Raw genomic sequence first — 17500 nt, forward strand, 5'->3', positions numbered from 1 at the left:
TGCTTTTTGTCTTCTAGATTTTGTTGGTGTTTTTACTTCCTGTTTTTGTCCAGATCCTCATTTTAGAGTTGAATGTGTTCTTTGCAAACAGAGAAACATGTCTGCAGAGGAAACCACACCACCATCACCACCACCACCACACCACCATCACCACCACCACCACACCACCATCACCACCACCACCACACCACCACCACCACCATCACCACCACCAACACCATCACCACCATCACCACCACCACCACCACACCATCACCACCACCATCACCACCACCACCAACACCACCAACACCACCAACACCACCACCACCAGCCTCAGCGGGAGGAGCAGGGTTTTGTTCGACGTGACGGTGAACTGAGCGTAGTGTTGATCTGACACCAGCGAGCAGCAGGATGGAGGAAACGTCCCTGATGTGGCGTCTCTGTAAGGACACTGTGTATTCAGCACGTATGCATCTGATACGATGTCCAACGTTCAACCTGTAACTCACCTGAGCGTCTTGTCTCTTTCGTTCTGGCCTCCCTGCTGAGCTGCATCACAAACCAAGGCCAGTAAACTTCCTCTGTTGCAGTTTAAACCTGACTGACACCGTCGGCAGTTTTATCAAGAAAATGGTGAAAATGCATTTGGTGAGAAATTGTAGAAATAAAGCCGATGTTACGAGTAGCTCCTCCTCCTGAAACTCTAAATGCTCTCATATGAATTGACTTATTTAAATGAAAGCAAGCATACGCCTCCAAATGAAAGATAACCTTCATCTGAGGACATGATAGCTGCTGAACCACCACAGAAATGCTGAAGGACCTTCTGCTGATGTTCAGTGAAATGTGCTGAGGGCTGCGTGGAGACTCTGATGTGTCTTTGGTCTCCATATCGTCCCTCCTTCCTCACAGCACGTCTGACTGTGAGTCCCAGCAGCTCTCAGCTGTTTGAAGGAGACGATGTGTCTCTGAGCTGTGAGGACGAAGACGTCTCTGCTGGATGGACTCTGAGGAGAAACACAACCAGAACAACCGGGACTCAGTGTGGAGACTGGGGACAACCATCTGGTTCCTCCTGTACTATTGTCTCCATCGTCCCATTGGACGGTGGAGTTTGCTGGTGCGAGTCCAGAGAGGGAGCCACCAGTCACATGATCAACCTGACTGTCACAGGTAAGAGGAGGGGGCGGAGTCAGTGCCGATGAAGCTGTGTAGGTGGATGAGCTGCTGTCGTTTGTCTGTGTTGAGGTGGAGCAGTGGTCCTGCAGAGTCCTGTCCTCCCTGTGACGGAGGGAGGTGATGTCACTCTGCGCTGTAAGACACAGGCCACGCCCCCCGACCTCCCAGCTGCTTTCTATAAGGACGGCCTCCTCATCGGGACCCGGCCCGCGGGTCACATGACCCTCCGCCATGTGTCCAGGTCTGATGAAGGCCTCTACAGGTGTAATATCAGCGGTCAGGGAGAGTCTCCGCCCAGCTGGATCTCCGTCCACCTGTCACCAACAGGTGAGGAGCTGGACTTATTTTGTGTGCCGACGCGGAAGCGCTAATTACGATCCTCCATACTTGTACTTCCGTCATGTCTTCGGCACTTAACTCGACGGGCGGTCGTCTGCTACGACTTTCGGCAGCGATTTTTCAAAGATTGTTTGCGAATTCTGTAAAAAAAAACTGCTGAAATAAATGAGAAATTGTCACGACGAGTGAAAAACCAAAAACCCAGCAGTCTATGAAGCCAACAGAACTCCAACAGACACTTCTGGTTGAAACTGAGAGAGAGGGTGTGTCTGACCTGGCAGATACACCTCCAGAGGGAGGCCCTCTTGGCTCCGCCTCCTGCCAGCCTGTACTCAGAGCGGTCTGCCACCTGGTGGTGTTCTGCCCGTACTTCGTCTCCACCCTCCTCTTGGTGTCTTCATATCGACGCAGAGCGACAGGTAACAGATCGTTCTCTGAACAACTGACAGCTAACAGCTGATTGACAGTTAACATTCAACTTTCCACGTTTCCTCGTTACCCTGCTCCGACTGCAGGAAATGAGCTGCCCGTCTCCACGGAGACGACCCCGCCCGCCCAGGCCGAGCAGGGATCGGAGGATGACTACGATGACGTCACCGCGGCGCATCGCTTCTGATCTTCACGCTGTCCGAGCTGACGGAGCCTTCGGTTACGTGTGAATCTGTTTTCATGTAAAAGGCAAAACGTCACAGAACAAAAGTCTGAGTTGGTTCTGAACTAACCAGTCCACTTACTTCTGGTCCAAATGAAACCGGCTGGTCGCTCAGAGGATTTTTAAAATCTAACAGCAAATAAAAGTGAAGGCGAGGATCTTGTCTGTCGTGGTTTTTGTTTGTGGTTCATCTCTTCTGTTTGTGAGAGTGTTTCCTGCCACGTGGTGATGAGGGAGATGATCAGGACTGAAGATGAACAGGTGAAAGTCTTTTACTGAGATTCACGTTCTGGTGGTACCAGAAACTAGAGAGCAAAACATCATCATCATCATCGTCATCATCACGTTAACGTGACCGCTGGTACCTGAACATCTGTGATGTCACCGTGGAAACCTGAAACTGGAGCAGACAAACAGCAGATTTTGGGTCAAATTTTTCAAGGAACAGAGAATCTTCAACACGACCGCTTACAGCCGAGTGTTCCTGAGCCCAAGCAGTGATTTCCACCACAGAATCAAAGCTGTTTTTAAAGCAGTTCCTCCTGAGGGCCCGAAGATCACAGACACGGTCAAACTCTGTAAATTGTCAACAGAGACCCTTGAAATGCTTCATTGAATGCTGACATTCATTTTAGGACAACAGGAAAGACTTTTTAACAACACATGAAGCACTTCTTATTTCTGTGTAGCTGACACAAAACAAGACCAGAAAACATACACATGCCACTTCTATATTTTTATTTTCTATATTATGTTTCTTAAAACGTGTGTTTCCGTTGTAACCTTGGTCCTCTGAGTGAAGACACAGTTAATCCAGCGTGGCTGGTAGTACGGTTACGTGTGTCCGTCCCGCTGAATGTTGGACAGAGCGAACTCCAGACCCCTGATGGCTTTAGCTTGGTTACTTTTAAACCTGGCGAGACCAAACTCCTGGTGGACAAACAGAAAGGGTGAGACAGGCTTGAGCTTTCCACCATCGTAGCGAGGACACGTTGGCGGGTCGGGTTTTAGTGCGTACCTGTATGGGCCGGGCCAGGCCGTACACGGCCGAGGAGATCCAGGCCTCCCTCCTCAGTTTGGTCCACGGCGGCCGGCCGCGGTGCGCCTCAAACAGACAGCGCTCCACCACCGTCTGACAGGCACAACAAACTGACCGTTACAGGGCGGACATGCTGTCTACCTCAAACGCTGAGAACGGACGTACAGCCGAGGATCGGTCCTTCAGGTCGGGACGCACTTCCTGCTCCGCAGAGTTTCACTATGTCGGATGGAGCGGGAGATTGACAGGTGGATCGGTGCACCGTCAGCAGTAAAGCAGCTGCTGTACTGGACCGTTTGATGAAGAGGAGCTCTACACACACACACACACACACACATACACACACACACACACACACACACACACATACACACACACACACACACCAACCCCCCTCACCATCAGGGTGTTGTGGTTGATGTTCCACGTCTTGGTGATGAGCGTGTTTGACTGCGGGTCCACGATGGAGTCCTCCAGGACGTAGACCGCCCGAGCCATGTGGGCCGGGAAGATGCGCTCCGCCCAGCCCGGCAGCCGATTGGTCTTGGTCAGCAGTCGCCGGGACAACAGGAGGTTGTTGGAGGTGACTTCCCGGTACAGGACGTCCTCGGTGAGAACATGGGTGCTGATAAAGAACAAGCATTTCATAAGCACACATACTGGACACAATGTGTCCTCAATGTGTCCTCAACGTGTCCTCAATGTTTCCTCAATGAGTCCTCAATGTGTCCTCAATGAGTTCTCAATGAGTCCTCAATGTGTCCTCAATGAGTCCTCAATGTGTTCTCAATGTGTCCTTAATGAGTTCTCAATGTGTCCTCAATGAGTCCTCAATGTGTCCTCAATGAGTCCTCAATGTGTCCTCAACGTGTTCTCAATGTTTCCTCAATGTGTCCTCAATGTGTCCTCAATGTGTCCTCAATGAGTTCTCAATGAGTCCTCAATGTGTCCTCAATGAGTCCTCAATGTGTCCTCAATGTGTCCTTAATGAGTTCTCAATGTGTCCTCAATGTGTCCTCAATGAGTCCTCAATGACTTTGGACTGGTGGTCGGACATCAAACATTTAAACACATCTTTCGTTGCTTCCTCAAATTTCATAAACAAAATAATGAATCAAATTGATTGAGGACGAGTCCGTCAGGTGAGCGGATCATGAATTACCTGTATGGGTTCGGGTAGCGCTGCCAGAAGGCGGCCAACACTTGCTGCCACGGACTCTTGATGTCGACTTCGCTGTGGAAATACCTCCCCATGTCTACACCGACTCATCCAGCAGCTGCACGGCAAAAAGGAACGTGGGTTAAAGGTTTTTTCATCGTTTCATTACAAATCTTTATCGTCTTGTTGGAAAATGTTTACACCTCGGTTGATTTTGCAAACAAAACAACAAACTGAGCCATAAGAGATTTAACTTCAAATGTCAAGGCGACTAATTTTAAGTTGTTTTTTTTGTCAACTTACTGTCCAAAACCCAAAAACTGTTTGCTTTACAAGGACATGAAACCGAGAACCGTCTCAAACCATCTGCTTAGTGGGACCTTTAACTTTTAATATTCTATATTTTGCTGATAAAATCACGTAACTTCATTTTTTTTTTTACTTTTACGCCCCAGAGGATTTTTACAAGAGCAGATTTACTACTTTTTTTTTTCTAAAGTGATGAAGGTGTGTTCGTGAAGATGTTTTACAAAGTGAACAGTTAAGAAAATTGTTTCCCAAATAAAAAAAATAAAAAAGACAAGCTTAGTTTGGATAGGTTGAATAAGGAGATTTTTGGACAGGAAACATATAAACATGTATCACCACAGCTGATTTTGCAGAGCATCATGATGATATTATATTTCATATTAGTGAATATTTGCAAGACTTCTGCTTCTACTGGTGTGTTTAGCTCGGTTCCTACGTCATATTATGTATACCAACTCAGAAAATGTGTCTACAGTCATTATACATGCTATGCAACAAAAAACAATTCATATAAAGCTCGTAATTCTTTCCACTCAAAGCAAAAACAACAAACAAACAACCCCCAAAAAAAGGCATCTGCGTTGGCCGGGAATCGAACCCGGGTCAACTGCTTGGAAGGCAGCTATGCTCACCACTATACCACCAACGCCTGGAGACGAAAGCGCCTCGGAACGGGATTTAATCCAGGAAAAAGACGTGATCGTGCGCAGTTATGTCAGCTGCGTCCCGTGGGGCTGTTTTTATGATTTTACGTTTTTAATTCAGTGATGTAACATTTCGTGTGAAACCTGTGAGAACAGTGACGTGCTGCCGGAGCAGGAGGTGTTCACAGAGGAGCAGGAGGTGTTCACAGAGGAGCAGGAGGTGTTCAGAGGAGCGGAGTTCTTCTGGTTCAGCTCGGAGGAGAGCCGGCTAACATGAACGAAGTTAGTTCGTGGCGGTTCTGTGAACGTTTGTCTTCTGGTCCATTCACCGGTCCTCGTGACGTCAGCCCGTCCGCGCGCCTCGTGACGCTCACGTGTTGTTTGTGTGAACGTTCCGCGGTGGATGCGGCTAGCATTAGCTGTTAGCTCCAGCCGCAGAGGAAGCTAATGGCTAACGGCTAGCCGAGGATCAGACGTACCTGCAGCCCGGTGTTGAAGCCCCGCGGAGCGCTGCGTGCACCGGACCGCCGCAGGTTCGTCTGGCTGCTCGGTTTGCAGCCGGTGCACATTTAGGACAGAAAGAAAAGAAGGAAGGACAGAAACGTGGAGCCAGCCGATCGTACTGCATACACGTCCCGCTTCCTCCGCTAGATGGCGGGCTTCAACCGGTTTTAATGCAGCCTGCTGGGTCCGGTTCCAGTCTGGGTCCGGTTTGGTTCCAGTCTGGTTCCGGTCTGGTTCCGGTCTTGTTCCATTCTGGTTCCATTCTGGTTCCGGTCTGGGTCCGGTTCGGTCCCAGTCTGGTTCCGGTCTGGGTCCGGTTCCGGTCTGGGTCCGGTTTGGTTCCAGTCTGGTTCCGATCTGGTTCCGGTCTGGGTCCGGTTTGGTTCCATTCTGGTTCCGGTCTGGTTCCGGTCTGGTTCCGGTCTGGTTGCGGTCTGGTTCCGGTCTTGTTCCATTCTGGTTGCGGTCTGGTTGCGGTCTGGTTGCGGTCTGGTTCCGGTCTGGTTCCATTCTGGTTCCGGTCTGGTTCCGGTCTGGTTGCGGTCTGGTTGCGGTCTGGTTCCGGTCTGGTTCCATTCTGGTTCCATTCTGGTTCTGGTCTGGTTCCGGTCTGGTTCCATTCTGGTTCTGGTCTGGTTCCGGTCTGGTTCTATTCTGGTTCCGGTCTGGTTCCGGTCTGGTTCCATTCTGGTTGCGGTCTGGTTGCGGTCTGGTTGCGGTCTGGTTCCGGTCTGGTTGCGGTCTGGTTCCGGTCTGGTTCCGGTCTGGTTGCGGTCTGGTTCCGGTCTGGTTCCATTCTGGTTGCGGTCTGGTTCCATTCTGGTTCCGGTCTGGTTTCTGGTTCTGGTCTGGTTCCATTCTGGTTCTGGTCTGGTTCCGGTCTGGTTCCGGTCTGGTTCCAGCGGGTGCAGGACGGATTACAGATTCACTGAGTTAATGTGATTTTCCCTTTTTATATTTTGCAGGATAAAAAAAAGCCTCCGACCGCCACCACATGGGTCAGAGGTCAGAGGTCAGAGGTCAACCTGCTGGCTTTCATTTCCTGTTCATTTCTAAAAACCTTCCTTCTGCTGCTCTTCATCAGCTTCATCTTCCTCCACTTTGCAGATTCAGGTTTTGCTTTTCAAACGCAGTCGACATATTTTAAATAACGTGTGTTGTTGCAAATATAAAACCATCCGAAGGTTAATCACAGAAACATCAGAGGAAGTTTCATTTTCTCACATTATTCTCTCTGAAGGACGAATACAAGAAGGATGAAATGTTTCTTCTGAGACAGAAACAACCTGAAAAACACTGCTCGAAACCTCAATTTGGATTATTTCCTGTCATCTGGTGGATTTCTAACTGTCAGCAGTAACAACACAAACACACAATACATAAATAAAATACACAATAAATAAAATAAAATAAATAAATAAAATACACAATAAAACACACACAATAAATACAACATAAATACACAATAAATAAATAAAATACACAATAAATAAAATAAATAAATAAAATACACAATAAAACACAATAAATACAACACAAACACACACAATAAATACAACATAAAAACACAATAAATACAACACAAACAATAAATACAACATAAAAACACAATAAATACAACACAAACACACAATAAATACAACATAAAAACACAATAAATACAACATAGAAACACAATAAACACAACATAAAAACACAATAAATACAACATAGAAACACAATAAATACAACATAAAAACACAATAAATACAACATAATAACACAATAAATACAACATAAAAACACAATAAATACAACATAGAAACACAATAAACACAACATAAAAACACAATAAATACAACATAGAAACACAATAAACACAACATAAAAACACAATAAACACAACATAGAAACACAATAAATTCAACATAAAAACACAATAAATACAACATAATAACACAATAAATACAACATAAAAACACAATAAATACAACATAGAAACACAATAAACACAACATAAAAACACAATAAATACAACATAGAAACACAATAAATACAACATAGAAACACAATAAACACAACATAAAAACACAATAAATACAACATAGAAACACAATAAACACAACATAAAAACACAAATACAACACAAACGCACAATAAACACAACATAAAAACACAATAAATACAACATAGAAACACAATAAACACAACATAAAAACACAATAAATACAACATAGAAACACAATAAACACAACATAAAAACACAATAAACACAACATAAAAACACAATAAATACAACATAAAAACACAATAAATACAACATAGAAACACAATAAACACAACATAAAAACACAATAAATACAACATAGAAACACAATAAACACAACATAAAAACACAAATACAACACAAACGCACAATAAACACAACATAAAAACACAATAAATACAACATAGAAACACAATAAACACAACATAAAAACACAATAAATACAACATAGAAACACAATAAACACAACATAAAAACACAATAAACACAACATAAAAACACAATAAATACAACATAAAAACACAATAAATACAACATAGGAACACAATAAACACAACATAAAAACACAATAAACACAACATAAAAACACAATAAATACAACATAAAAACACAATAAATACAACATAGAAACACAATAAATACAACATAAAAACACAATAAATACAACACTAACACAATAAATACAACATAGAAACACAATAAACACAACATAAAAACACAATAAATACAACACAAAAACACAATAAATACAACATAAAAACACAATAAATACAACATAAAAACACAATAAATACAACACAAAAACACAATAGATACAACATAAAAACACAATAAATACAACATAAAAACACAATAAATACAACACAAAAACACAATAAATACAACACTAACACACAATAAATACAACATAAAAACACACAATAAATACAACATTAAAAACACAATAAATACAACATAAAAACACAATAAATACAACATAAAAACACAAGAAATACACCATAAAAACACAATAAATACAACATAAAAACACAATAAATACAACATAAAAACACAATAAATACAACATAAAAACACAATAAATACAACATAGAAACACAATAAATACAACATAGAAACACAATAAACACAACATAAAAACACAATAAATACAACATAAAAACACAATAAATACAACATAGAAACACAATAAACACAACATAAAAACACAATAAATACAACATAAAAACACAATAAATACAACATAAAAACACAATAAATACAACACTAACACACAATAAATACAACATAGAAACACAATAAACACAACATAAAAACACAAGAAATACAACATAAAAACACAAGAAATACAACATAAAAACACAATAAATACAACATAAAAACACAAGAAATACACCATAAAAACACAATAAATACAACATAAAAACACAATAAAGACAACATAAAAGATGTTTAGTAATGAGGCCTATTTGTCCTTCATGTTGGCAGCAGAAGTAAAAGTACTACAAATACTCTGTGATAACGTGTTCAAAACCTGCAGTATCAAAAGTAAAAGTACATGTGCAGAAAAATGTGTTTCCGTGTTTATATATTTGATATTTGATTTAAAGCTGTGCATGGTGCAGCTTTAATTTGGCCTGAAATGCAGCGCAAATGTGTTGCTATAGTTTATATTGTGCATTGGTTTTTGGTTGGGCGTCTCCCTACACTTCTCTTCACAGACATCACAGGGCAAGACTGGTTCAACCAAGCACGAGTCAAGTCCTCTAACCCGGAGCATGTAGTAAGACGATGGCTTACTTTCTGCAATGTTGTAGTTAACAAAGTGACATCTTGGAACTGGCTTTATGTTAACCTCAAATCATCAGTAACAATGCTTTACTAGCATATTCCTCTTTGGCCTCTGGGCCCTGTTGCTTTGCATCTTAAGACCATAAGATGAGTAGAACTCGAATCTTTGAGTATTGTGTGGTGGGTGTGTTGTGCAGATCACTCTTTGTTTCAGATCATTTCTCGCCTGCCTCTGAATGCAAAGCCATCTGTGGAAGCTGTCCGTGAATATGAGTGTGGCCCCTGAATGAAGTACCAGCCTCCTGTGCCCTTGAGCTTAAATCTGAACCCCTGACGTCCTTCGCAGAAGCCCCGCTCTGTGTTTGTGTGTTTGAAAGAAAAGACTGGGCGGCACGGTGGTGCAGTGGTTAGCACCGTCGCCTCACAGCAAAAAAGGTTCCGGGTTCGAATCCGGTCCTGGGCCTTTCTGTGCGGAGTTTGCATGTTCTCCCTGTGCTTGCGTGGGTTCTCTCCGGGTTCTCCGGCTTCCTCCCATCATCCAAAAACATGCACCTCAGGTCAGGTTACCTGGCGCCGCGCTAGTGGCAGCCTGCTGCAGCAGCTCCCCCCTGAGAGCCCCCCCTGAGAGCCCCCCTGCTGTCGTGAAGACATTTCCCCTCGGGGATTAATAAAGTGTATAAAATCACAAAAAAAAAAAAATCAAATGTCTCTGATCAATAACTGATCATTTTTAGTTTAATCTGCAGTGTTTCATCGTATCCTAGTAAAGTCCTGAGAACCAGAAAAACAGCTGAGACGATAAATTCAGATCAGACTTTCATTTGTTTTGATTTTCATTAAATTAAATTGTGATCCATCCTCACTCCGTCTTCAATCTCATGTTTCTATCTGGTTTCTTCTTTGGAGAGTTTGAACATCATTTGTGGACGCAGCGATGAACTGTGTTCACAGACGATGGTTTTCACAAGTGTTCCTGAGCCCATGCAGTGATTTCCACTCCAGAACAGTGTGTTTTTAATGCAGTGCTGCCTGAAGGCCTGAAGATCACCACCATCCAATATTGGTTTCCTAAAGCAATTTTGTGTATGAAAGGTGCCACACAGATCAAGTTTATTACGTAAAGCTGTCAGACACATTTAGAGGAGAACAAAGTCAAATGTTTGTCAGAGATGGACGCGTAAATAAATACTGAAGCAAAACACAGAAAATCACTTTCACCACGGCGTCCTGCAGACAGGACGTAACAATACTGTGACGAATATTTCAATATTAAATCTAATCAGAAATAGAATTAGTTTAAAAGTTTATCAAATGAAAATATGAAATCATGAAAGCATCAGAGGCACAAAAATAAAACCCACCACGTGTCAAAACAGCGTCACTGAGTGGTTTCGTGGCTCTCCGCCTCCATCTGTCTCCTCCGGCAGGCAGCCAATCAGCTGCGCCCCCCCCCCCACTCAGCGCCTAATCAGACGGTTCACCGCAGCACGCTGACAGGAGACACGAGCCCCCCCCCCCCCCCCCCCCCCCCCGTCACGAGAACGACGCACGTATCCGTTCCTAACCTCCGCCATTATCCCCTCCGTCCCCATGGTGGTGTGTTGGCTCCTCTCCTCTTTTCCCGCCCCTCCAGGTTCTCCTCTTTTCCCGCCCCTCCAGGTTCTCCTCTGAGCCGTTTCCTCCTCAGCTCGTCCGGGATCATTTACCCCCCTCCCCCCCCCCAGGTGATTATCCATCCGCCCCCCGTTATCCGTTACCCCCCTCCTCCTCCTCCTCCCTCCTCCTCCCTCTTCTCGGTACCAACAGACCGACAAATCCCTCCCGGTGCTCCTTCCCCCCCCTCCCCTCCTCTCCTCTCTCTCCGTCTCCTTTCCCGCCAGCCATGATCCGTGGCGGGCTAATTCCCAGACGGTCTTCTTCCTCTTCTCCTCCTTCCTCCTCTGCTCCTCATCACCCTCTTCCTCCACATCCACCTCCTCCTCCTCCTCCTCCTCCTCGCGGGCCCGGTAAGTAGCAGAAGCACGCGCCGTCCATCTTCTCGGTTACTCCTCCTCTCTGTCGGACTGCATGCTGCGTTCACGGTATTTATCGGTTCTTATCGGGTCGGGCTTTTTAGGGGGGTTGACCCCCCCTCCCCCTCCCTCACCCCCCCCCCCCCCCCTCCCTCCCTGCCTTTCTGTGCCTGAGGGGGGAGGGGGGAGGAAGGGAGGGAGGTTGTTAATGTGTCGCGTGGGAGAGCCGTTTTCCCCTCGCGGCCGGTGGCCACCGTGACCTTCTGTCGGAGCTCGCGCTGCCGGTTGACCGGACAGGATAATTAGTTACACCTGGGGGGGGGCACGCGCCAACACACACACACACATTCATACACACACACACACACACACACACACACACACACACACACACACACACACACACACACACACACACACACACACACACACACACACACACACACACACACACACACACACACACACACACACACATATACATACATACACACACACACACACACACACACACACACACACACACACACACACTGTTTCTTTCTCACTCCAGTTAGACATCGCACGCACACGCACACATTTCACACATCTGTTTGCAGTCTGTTGTGTTCACACACTTTCACAAAAGAGTGTGTGTGTGTGTGTGTGTGTGTGTGTGTGTGTGTGTGTGTGTGTGTGTGTGTGTGTGTGTGTGTGTGTGTGTGTGTGTGTGTGTGTGTGTGTGTGTGTGTGTGTGTGTGTGTGTGTGTGTGTGTGTGTGTGTGTGTGTGTGTGTGTGTGTGTGTGTGTGTGTGTGAGTGTGTGTGTGTGTGTGTGAGTGTGTGTGTGTGTGTGTGTGTGTGTGTGTGTGTGTGTGTGTGTGTGTGTGTGTGTGTGTGTGTGTGTGTGTGTGTGTGTGTGTGTGTGTGTGTGTGTGTGTGTGTGTGTGTGTGAGTGTGTGTGTGTGTGTGTGTGTGTGTGTGTGTGTGAGTGTGTGTGTGTGTGTGTGTGTGTGTGTGTGTGTGTGTGTGTGTGTGTGAGAGTGTGTGTGTGTGTGAGTGTGTGTGTGTGTGTGTGTGAGAGTGTGTGAGAGTGTGTGTGTGTGTGTGTGTGTGAGAGTGTGTGTGTGTTTTTAACTACCTTGTTTTTAACTATCTTGTTTTTAACTACCGTGTTTTTAACTATCATGTTTTTAACTACCGTGTTTTTACTATCTTGTTTTTAACTGCCGTGTTTTTAACTACCGTGTTTTTATTATCTTGTTTTTAACTATCGTGTTTTTAACTACCTTGTTTTTAACTATCTTGTTTTTAACTACCGTGTTTTTAACTATCATGTTTTTAACTACCGTGTTTTTACTATCTTGTTTTTAACTATCGTGTTTTTAACTATCGTGTTTTTAACTACCGTGTTTTTAACTACCGTGTTTTTACTATCTTGTTTTTAACTGCCGTGTTTTTAACTACCGTGTTTTTAACTATCTTATTTTTAACTACCGTGTTTTTACTATCTTGTTTTTAACTACCGTGTTTTTACTATCTTGTTTTTAACTACCGTGTTTTTAACTATCTTGTTTTTAACTATCTTGTTTTTAACTACCGTGTTTTTACTATCTTGTTTTTAACTACCGTGTTTTTAACTACCGTGTTTTTAACTATCGTGTTTTTAACTACCGTGTTTTTAACTATCTTGTTTTTAACTATCTTGTTTTTAACTACCGTGTTTTTAACTATCTTGTTTTTAACTATCTTGTTTTTAACTACCGTGTTTTTACTATCTTGTTTTTAACTACCGTGTTTTTAACTACCGTGTTTTTAACTATCGTGTTTTTAACTACCGTGTTTTTAACTATCTTGTTTTTAACTATCTTGTTTTTAACTACCGTGTTTTTACTATCTTGTTTTTAACTACCGTGTTTTTAACTACCGTGTTTTTAACTATCGTGTTTTTAACTACCGTGTTTTTAACTACCGTGTTTTTAACTATCTTGTTTTTAACTATCTTGTTTTTAACTGCCGTGTTTTTAACTACCGTGTTTTTAACTATCTTGTTTTTAACTATCTTGTTTTTAACTACCGTGTTTTTAACTACCGTGTTTTTAACTATCTTGTTTTTAACTATCTTGTTTTTAACTACCGTGTTTTTAACTATCTTGTTTTTAACTACCGTGTTTTTAACTACCGTGTTTTTTCTACTTTAACTACGGTGTTTTTAACTACCGTGTTTTTTCTACTTTAACTACCGTGTTTTTAACTACCGTGTTTTTTCTACTTTAACTACTGTTTTTAACTACTGTGTTTTTAACTACCGTGTTTTATTTACCTTCTTTTTTCTACTTTAACAACTGTGTTTTTAACTACCGTGTTTTTTCTACTTTAACTACCGTTTTTTTAACTACCGTTTTTTTAACTACCGTGTATTTTCTACTTTAACTATCGTGTTTTATTTACCTTCTTTTTTCTACTTTAACTACCGTGTTTTATTTACCTTCTTTTTTCTACTTTAACTACCGTGTTTTATTTACCTTCTTTTTTCTACTTTAACAACTGTGTTTTTAACTACCGTGTTTTTTCTACTTTAACTACCGTTTTTTTAACTACCGTGTTTTTAACTACCGTGTATTTTCTACTTTAACTACCGTGTTTTATTTACCTTCTTTTTTCTACTTTAACAACTGTGTTTTTAACTACCGTGTTTTTAACTACCGTGTATTTTCTACTTTAACTACCGTGTTTTATTTACCTTCTTTTTTCTACTTTATCAACTGTGTTTTTAACTACCGTGTTTTTAACTACCGTGTATTTTCTACTTTAACTATCGTGTTTTATTTACCTTCTTTTTTCTACTTTAACTACCGTGTTTTATTTACCTTCTTTTTTCTACTTTAACTACCGTGTTTTTAACTACCGTGTTTTTTCTACTTTAACTACCGTGTTTTTTCTACTTTTTGGTTCGCCGTAAACATGGTTCCACGCTGGATCAGTGTACATTTTTTGGTGGTTTGCCATGATTCGGCAGGACAAGCAGGACAGAGGACAAACAGCATGGAGGACGTCTCGTTTGTCCTCTTTCTCTGTTACAAGTTTCATCGGAGCTGAAAGAGGACGATATTTAACTCCACAATCAGTCAGAGGAACGTCTTCAGCGTTTATCACGACATTTACTTGTGATGGCGACTTTACTAAATATTTAGAGAAGCACCTTCTTGATTTCTGTCTTTGTTTTTTATCTACAGAACAAAAGGAGACGAGCACACAGACCTAACCGCTCGCCGACTTCCTGCACGAGCAAGCGTGTGTGTGTTTACATGTATACGTGTGCGTGAGGTCATGTCGGGCATGACGAGCGGCGTGTGCGTGGAGAGCGACCTCTCCTCGATGCTCCAGAGAAGCTCCGCCCCCTCGCACCATCACCCCAATCACCATGGTTACGGCGGGCAGGGACAGGTGAGTCGTCATTCCGCTTTTTCATTTCTGAGATCAGTGCGGCTCAAAACCACCAGGGTCTGAACCGGGACAGAACCGGGACCAGAACCAGGACTGGAGAACCAAAGGGTTGCGTTTTCGTTACGTTGCAAACATCTCGTCCGCGACATCGAGCGGTTCGTAGAAAGTAAATTTCGGTCGGATCCGGTCGGTTGGTCCGGTCGGGTCAGTCGGGTTGGTCGGTCGGGACGGTCGGGTCGGTCGGTTGGTCGGTCGGGTCGGGTCAGTCGATCAGTCGGGTTGGTCGGTCAGTCGGATCGGTCGGGTTGTTCGGTCGGATTGGTCGGTCGGTTGGTCGGGTCGGGTTGGTCGATCAGTCGGGTTGGTCGGTCAGTCGGATTGGTCGATCAGTCGGGTTGGTCGATCAGTCGGGTTGGTCGGTCAGTCGGGTTGGTCGGTCAGTCAGATTGGTCGATCAGTCGGGTTGGTCGATCAGTCGGGTTGGTCGGTCAGTCGGATTGGTCGGTCAGTCAGATTGGTCGGGTTGTTCGGCCGGGTCGGTCGGTCGATCAGTCGGATCGGTCGGTCAGTCGGATCGGTCAGGTTGTTTGGTCGGTCGGATCGGTTGGGTTGGTCAGTCGGGTCGGATTGGTCGGGACGGTCGGTTGGGTTGGTCGGGTCGGTCAGTCGGATCGGTCGGGTTGTTCGGTCGGGTCGGTCGGTTGGGTCAGTCAGATTGGTCGGGTTGTTTGGTCGGAACGGTCGGTTGGGTTGGTCGGGTCGGTCAGTCGGATCGGTCGGGTTGGTCGGTCGGGACAGTCGGTCGGGTTGGTCGGTCGGGTCGGGTCAGTCGATCAGTCGGGTTGGTCGGTCAGTCGGGTTGGTCGGTCAGTCGGGTCGGGTTGGTCGATCAGTCGGGTTGGTCGGTCAGTCGGATCGGTCGGGTTGGTCGGTCAGTCGGATCGGTCGGGTTGTTCGGTCGGGTTGGTCGGTCGGTCAGGTCGGGTCGGTCGATCAGTCGGATCGGTCAGGTTGTTCGGTCGGATCGGTTGGGTCGGTCGGTCGGGTCGGATTGGTCGGGTTGTTTGGTCGGGATGTTGGGTTGGTCGGGTCGGTCAGTCGGGTCGGTCGGTCGGGTCAGTCGGATCGGTCGGGACGGTCGGTCGGTCTGATCAGTTGGGTTGGTCGGTCGGGTCGGATCGGTCGGGTTGTTCGGTTGGGTCGGTCGGATCGGTTGGGTTGGGTTGGTCGGTAGGGTTGGTCAGTCGGTCGGATCGGCCAGTCAGATCGGTCGGGTTGTTTGGTCGGGACGGTCGGTTGGGTTGGTTGGGTTGGTCAGTCGGATCGGTCGGGTTGGTCGGTCAGTCGGGTTGGTCGGTCAGTCGGATCGGTCGGGTTGTTCGGTCAGGTTGGTCGGTCAGTCGGATCGGTCAGGTTGTTCGGTTGGATCGGTTGGGTTGGTCGGTCGGGTCGGATTGGTCGGGTTGTTTGGTCGGGACGGTCGGTTGGGTTGGTCGGGTCGGTCAGTTGGATCGGTCGGGTTGGTCGGTTGGGACAGTCGGTCGGGTTGGTCGGTCGGGTCGGGTCAGTCGATCAGTCGGGTTGGTCGGTCAGTCGGATTGGTCGGGTTGTTCGGTCGGGTTGTTCGGTCGGTCAGGTCGGGTCGGTCGATCAGTCGGATCGGTCGGTCAGTCGGATCGGTCAGGTTGTTCGGTCGGATCGGTTGGGTCGGTCGGTCGGTCGGGTCGGATTGGTCGGGTTGTTTGGTCGGGACGGTCGGTTGGGTTGGTCGGGTCGGTCAGTCGGGTCGGTCGGGTCAGTCAGATCGGTCGGGACGGTCGGTCGGTCGGATCAGTTGGGTTGGTCGGTCGGGTCGGGTCGGGTTGTTCGGTTGGGTCGGTCGGATCGGTTGGGTTGGGTTGGTCGGTAGGGTTGGTCAGTCGGTCGGGTCGGTCAGTCAGATCGGTCGGGTTGTTTGGTCGGGACGGTCGGTTGGGTTGGTCGGGTTGGTCAGTCGGATCGGTTGGGTTGGTCGGTCGGTTGGGTTGGTTGGTAGGGACGGTCAGTCGGTCGGTTGAATCGGTCGGGTCGGTTGGGTTGGTCGGTAGGGACGGTTGGGTTGGTCGGTTGGGTTGGTCGGTCGGATCGGTCGGGTCGGTTGGGTTGGTCGGTAGGGACGGTCAGTCGGTCGGTTGGGACGGTCGGTCGACTCAGTCGGTCCCAGCCAACCCGGTTCTGCTCTGCGTTCTGAGTTCAGCAGAATTTATGGGCAGTACGTGAGTCTTGGCGGTGTTTCCCGGTGCTGATGGCAGTAATGGTGGTGGTGGTGTTTGTTGCAGGTGTCCAGCCTGGCGCCGATGCTGGACTACAGCACCGAGATGGACCGGTACCGCTCCTCCATCGCCAGCTTCTACAAGACCAACGTCAACATGAACATGAACGTCACAAACTTCCCGCAGTCCG

The 17500-nt window shown here is 45.7% G+C and overlaps 3 protein-coding genes and 1 non-coding gene across 6 annotated transcripts in view; 2 read left to right on the forward strand and 2 right to left on the reverse strand.

Moving 5' to 3' along the window:
• Positions 1-180: 180 nt before the first annotated feature.
• Positions 181-2881, forward strand: LOC138636409 (low affinity immunoglobulin gamma Fc region receptor II-like). The gene is made up of 2 exons (XM_069724411.1): positions 181-1155; positions 1231-2881. Exons 1-2 carry the CDS (start codon positions 855-857, stop codon positions 1530-1532), a joined length of 603 nt encoding a protein of 200 aa, XP_069580512.1. The 5' UTR covers positions 181-854; the 3' UTR covers positions 1533-2881.
• Positions 2882-2986: 105 nt separating this feature from the next.
• On the reverse strand, positions 2987-5957 carry prelid1b (PRELI domain containing 1b). 3 transcript variants are annotated; one of them, XM_069724405.1, is made up of 5 exons: positions 5783-5957; positions 4354-4468; positions 3591-3816; positions 3171-3284; positions 2987-3082 (listed from the first exon to the last, which is right to left on the reverse strand). In XM_069724405.1, exons 2-5 carry the CDS (start codon positions 4443-4445, stop codon positions 2987-2989), a joined length of 528 nt encoding a protein of 175 aa, XP_069580506.1. In that variant the 5' UTR covers positions 4446-4468; positions 5783-5957. The 3 variants fall into 3 exon arrangements, with proteins under 3 accessions (XP_069580506.1, XP_069580508.1, XP_069580507.1); XM_069724407.1 differs by lacking the exon at positions 5783-5957 and adding an exon at positions 5448-5746; XM_069724406.1 differs by lacking the exon at positions 5783-5957 and adding an exon at positions 5292-5438.
• trnag-ucc (transfer RNA glycine (anticodon UCC)) lies at positions 5237-5308 on the reverse strand. The gene has a single exon. It is a non-coding gene; the product is annotated as a tRNA-Gly (tRNA).
• A 5206-nt stretch (positions 5958-11163) lies between the features above and the next one.
• Positions 11164-17500, forward strand: part of LOC138636391 (CXXC-type zinc finger protein 5-like) — a 13615-nt gene continuing 7278 nt past the window's right edge. The window contains exons 1-3 of the mRNA XM_069724387.1: positions 11164-11627; positions 14848-15058; positions 17377-17500. The exon at positions 17377-17500 is cut by the window's right edge and continues 288 nt beyond it. Coding sequence (XP_069580488.1) covers positions 14942-15058; positions 17377-17500 — 241 coding nt within the window. The 5' untranslated portion in view covers positions 11164-11627; positions 14848-14941. The remainder of the gene's footprint in view (positions 11628-14847; positions 15059-17376) is intronic.

This window comes from Brachyistius frenatus, unplaced genomic scaffold (assembly GCF_029030835.1).
Source record: "Brachyistius frenatus isolate BFR_SWC_R1_liver_20210118 unplaced genomic scaffold, ASM2903083v1 Contig_375, whole genome shotgun sequence".
NCBI lineage: Eukaryota > Metazoa > Chordata > Actinopteri > Embiotocidae > Brachyistius > Brachyistius frenatus.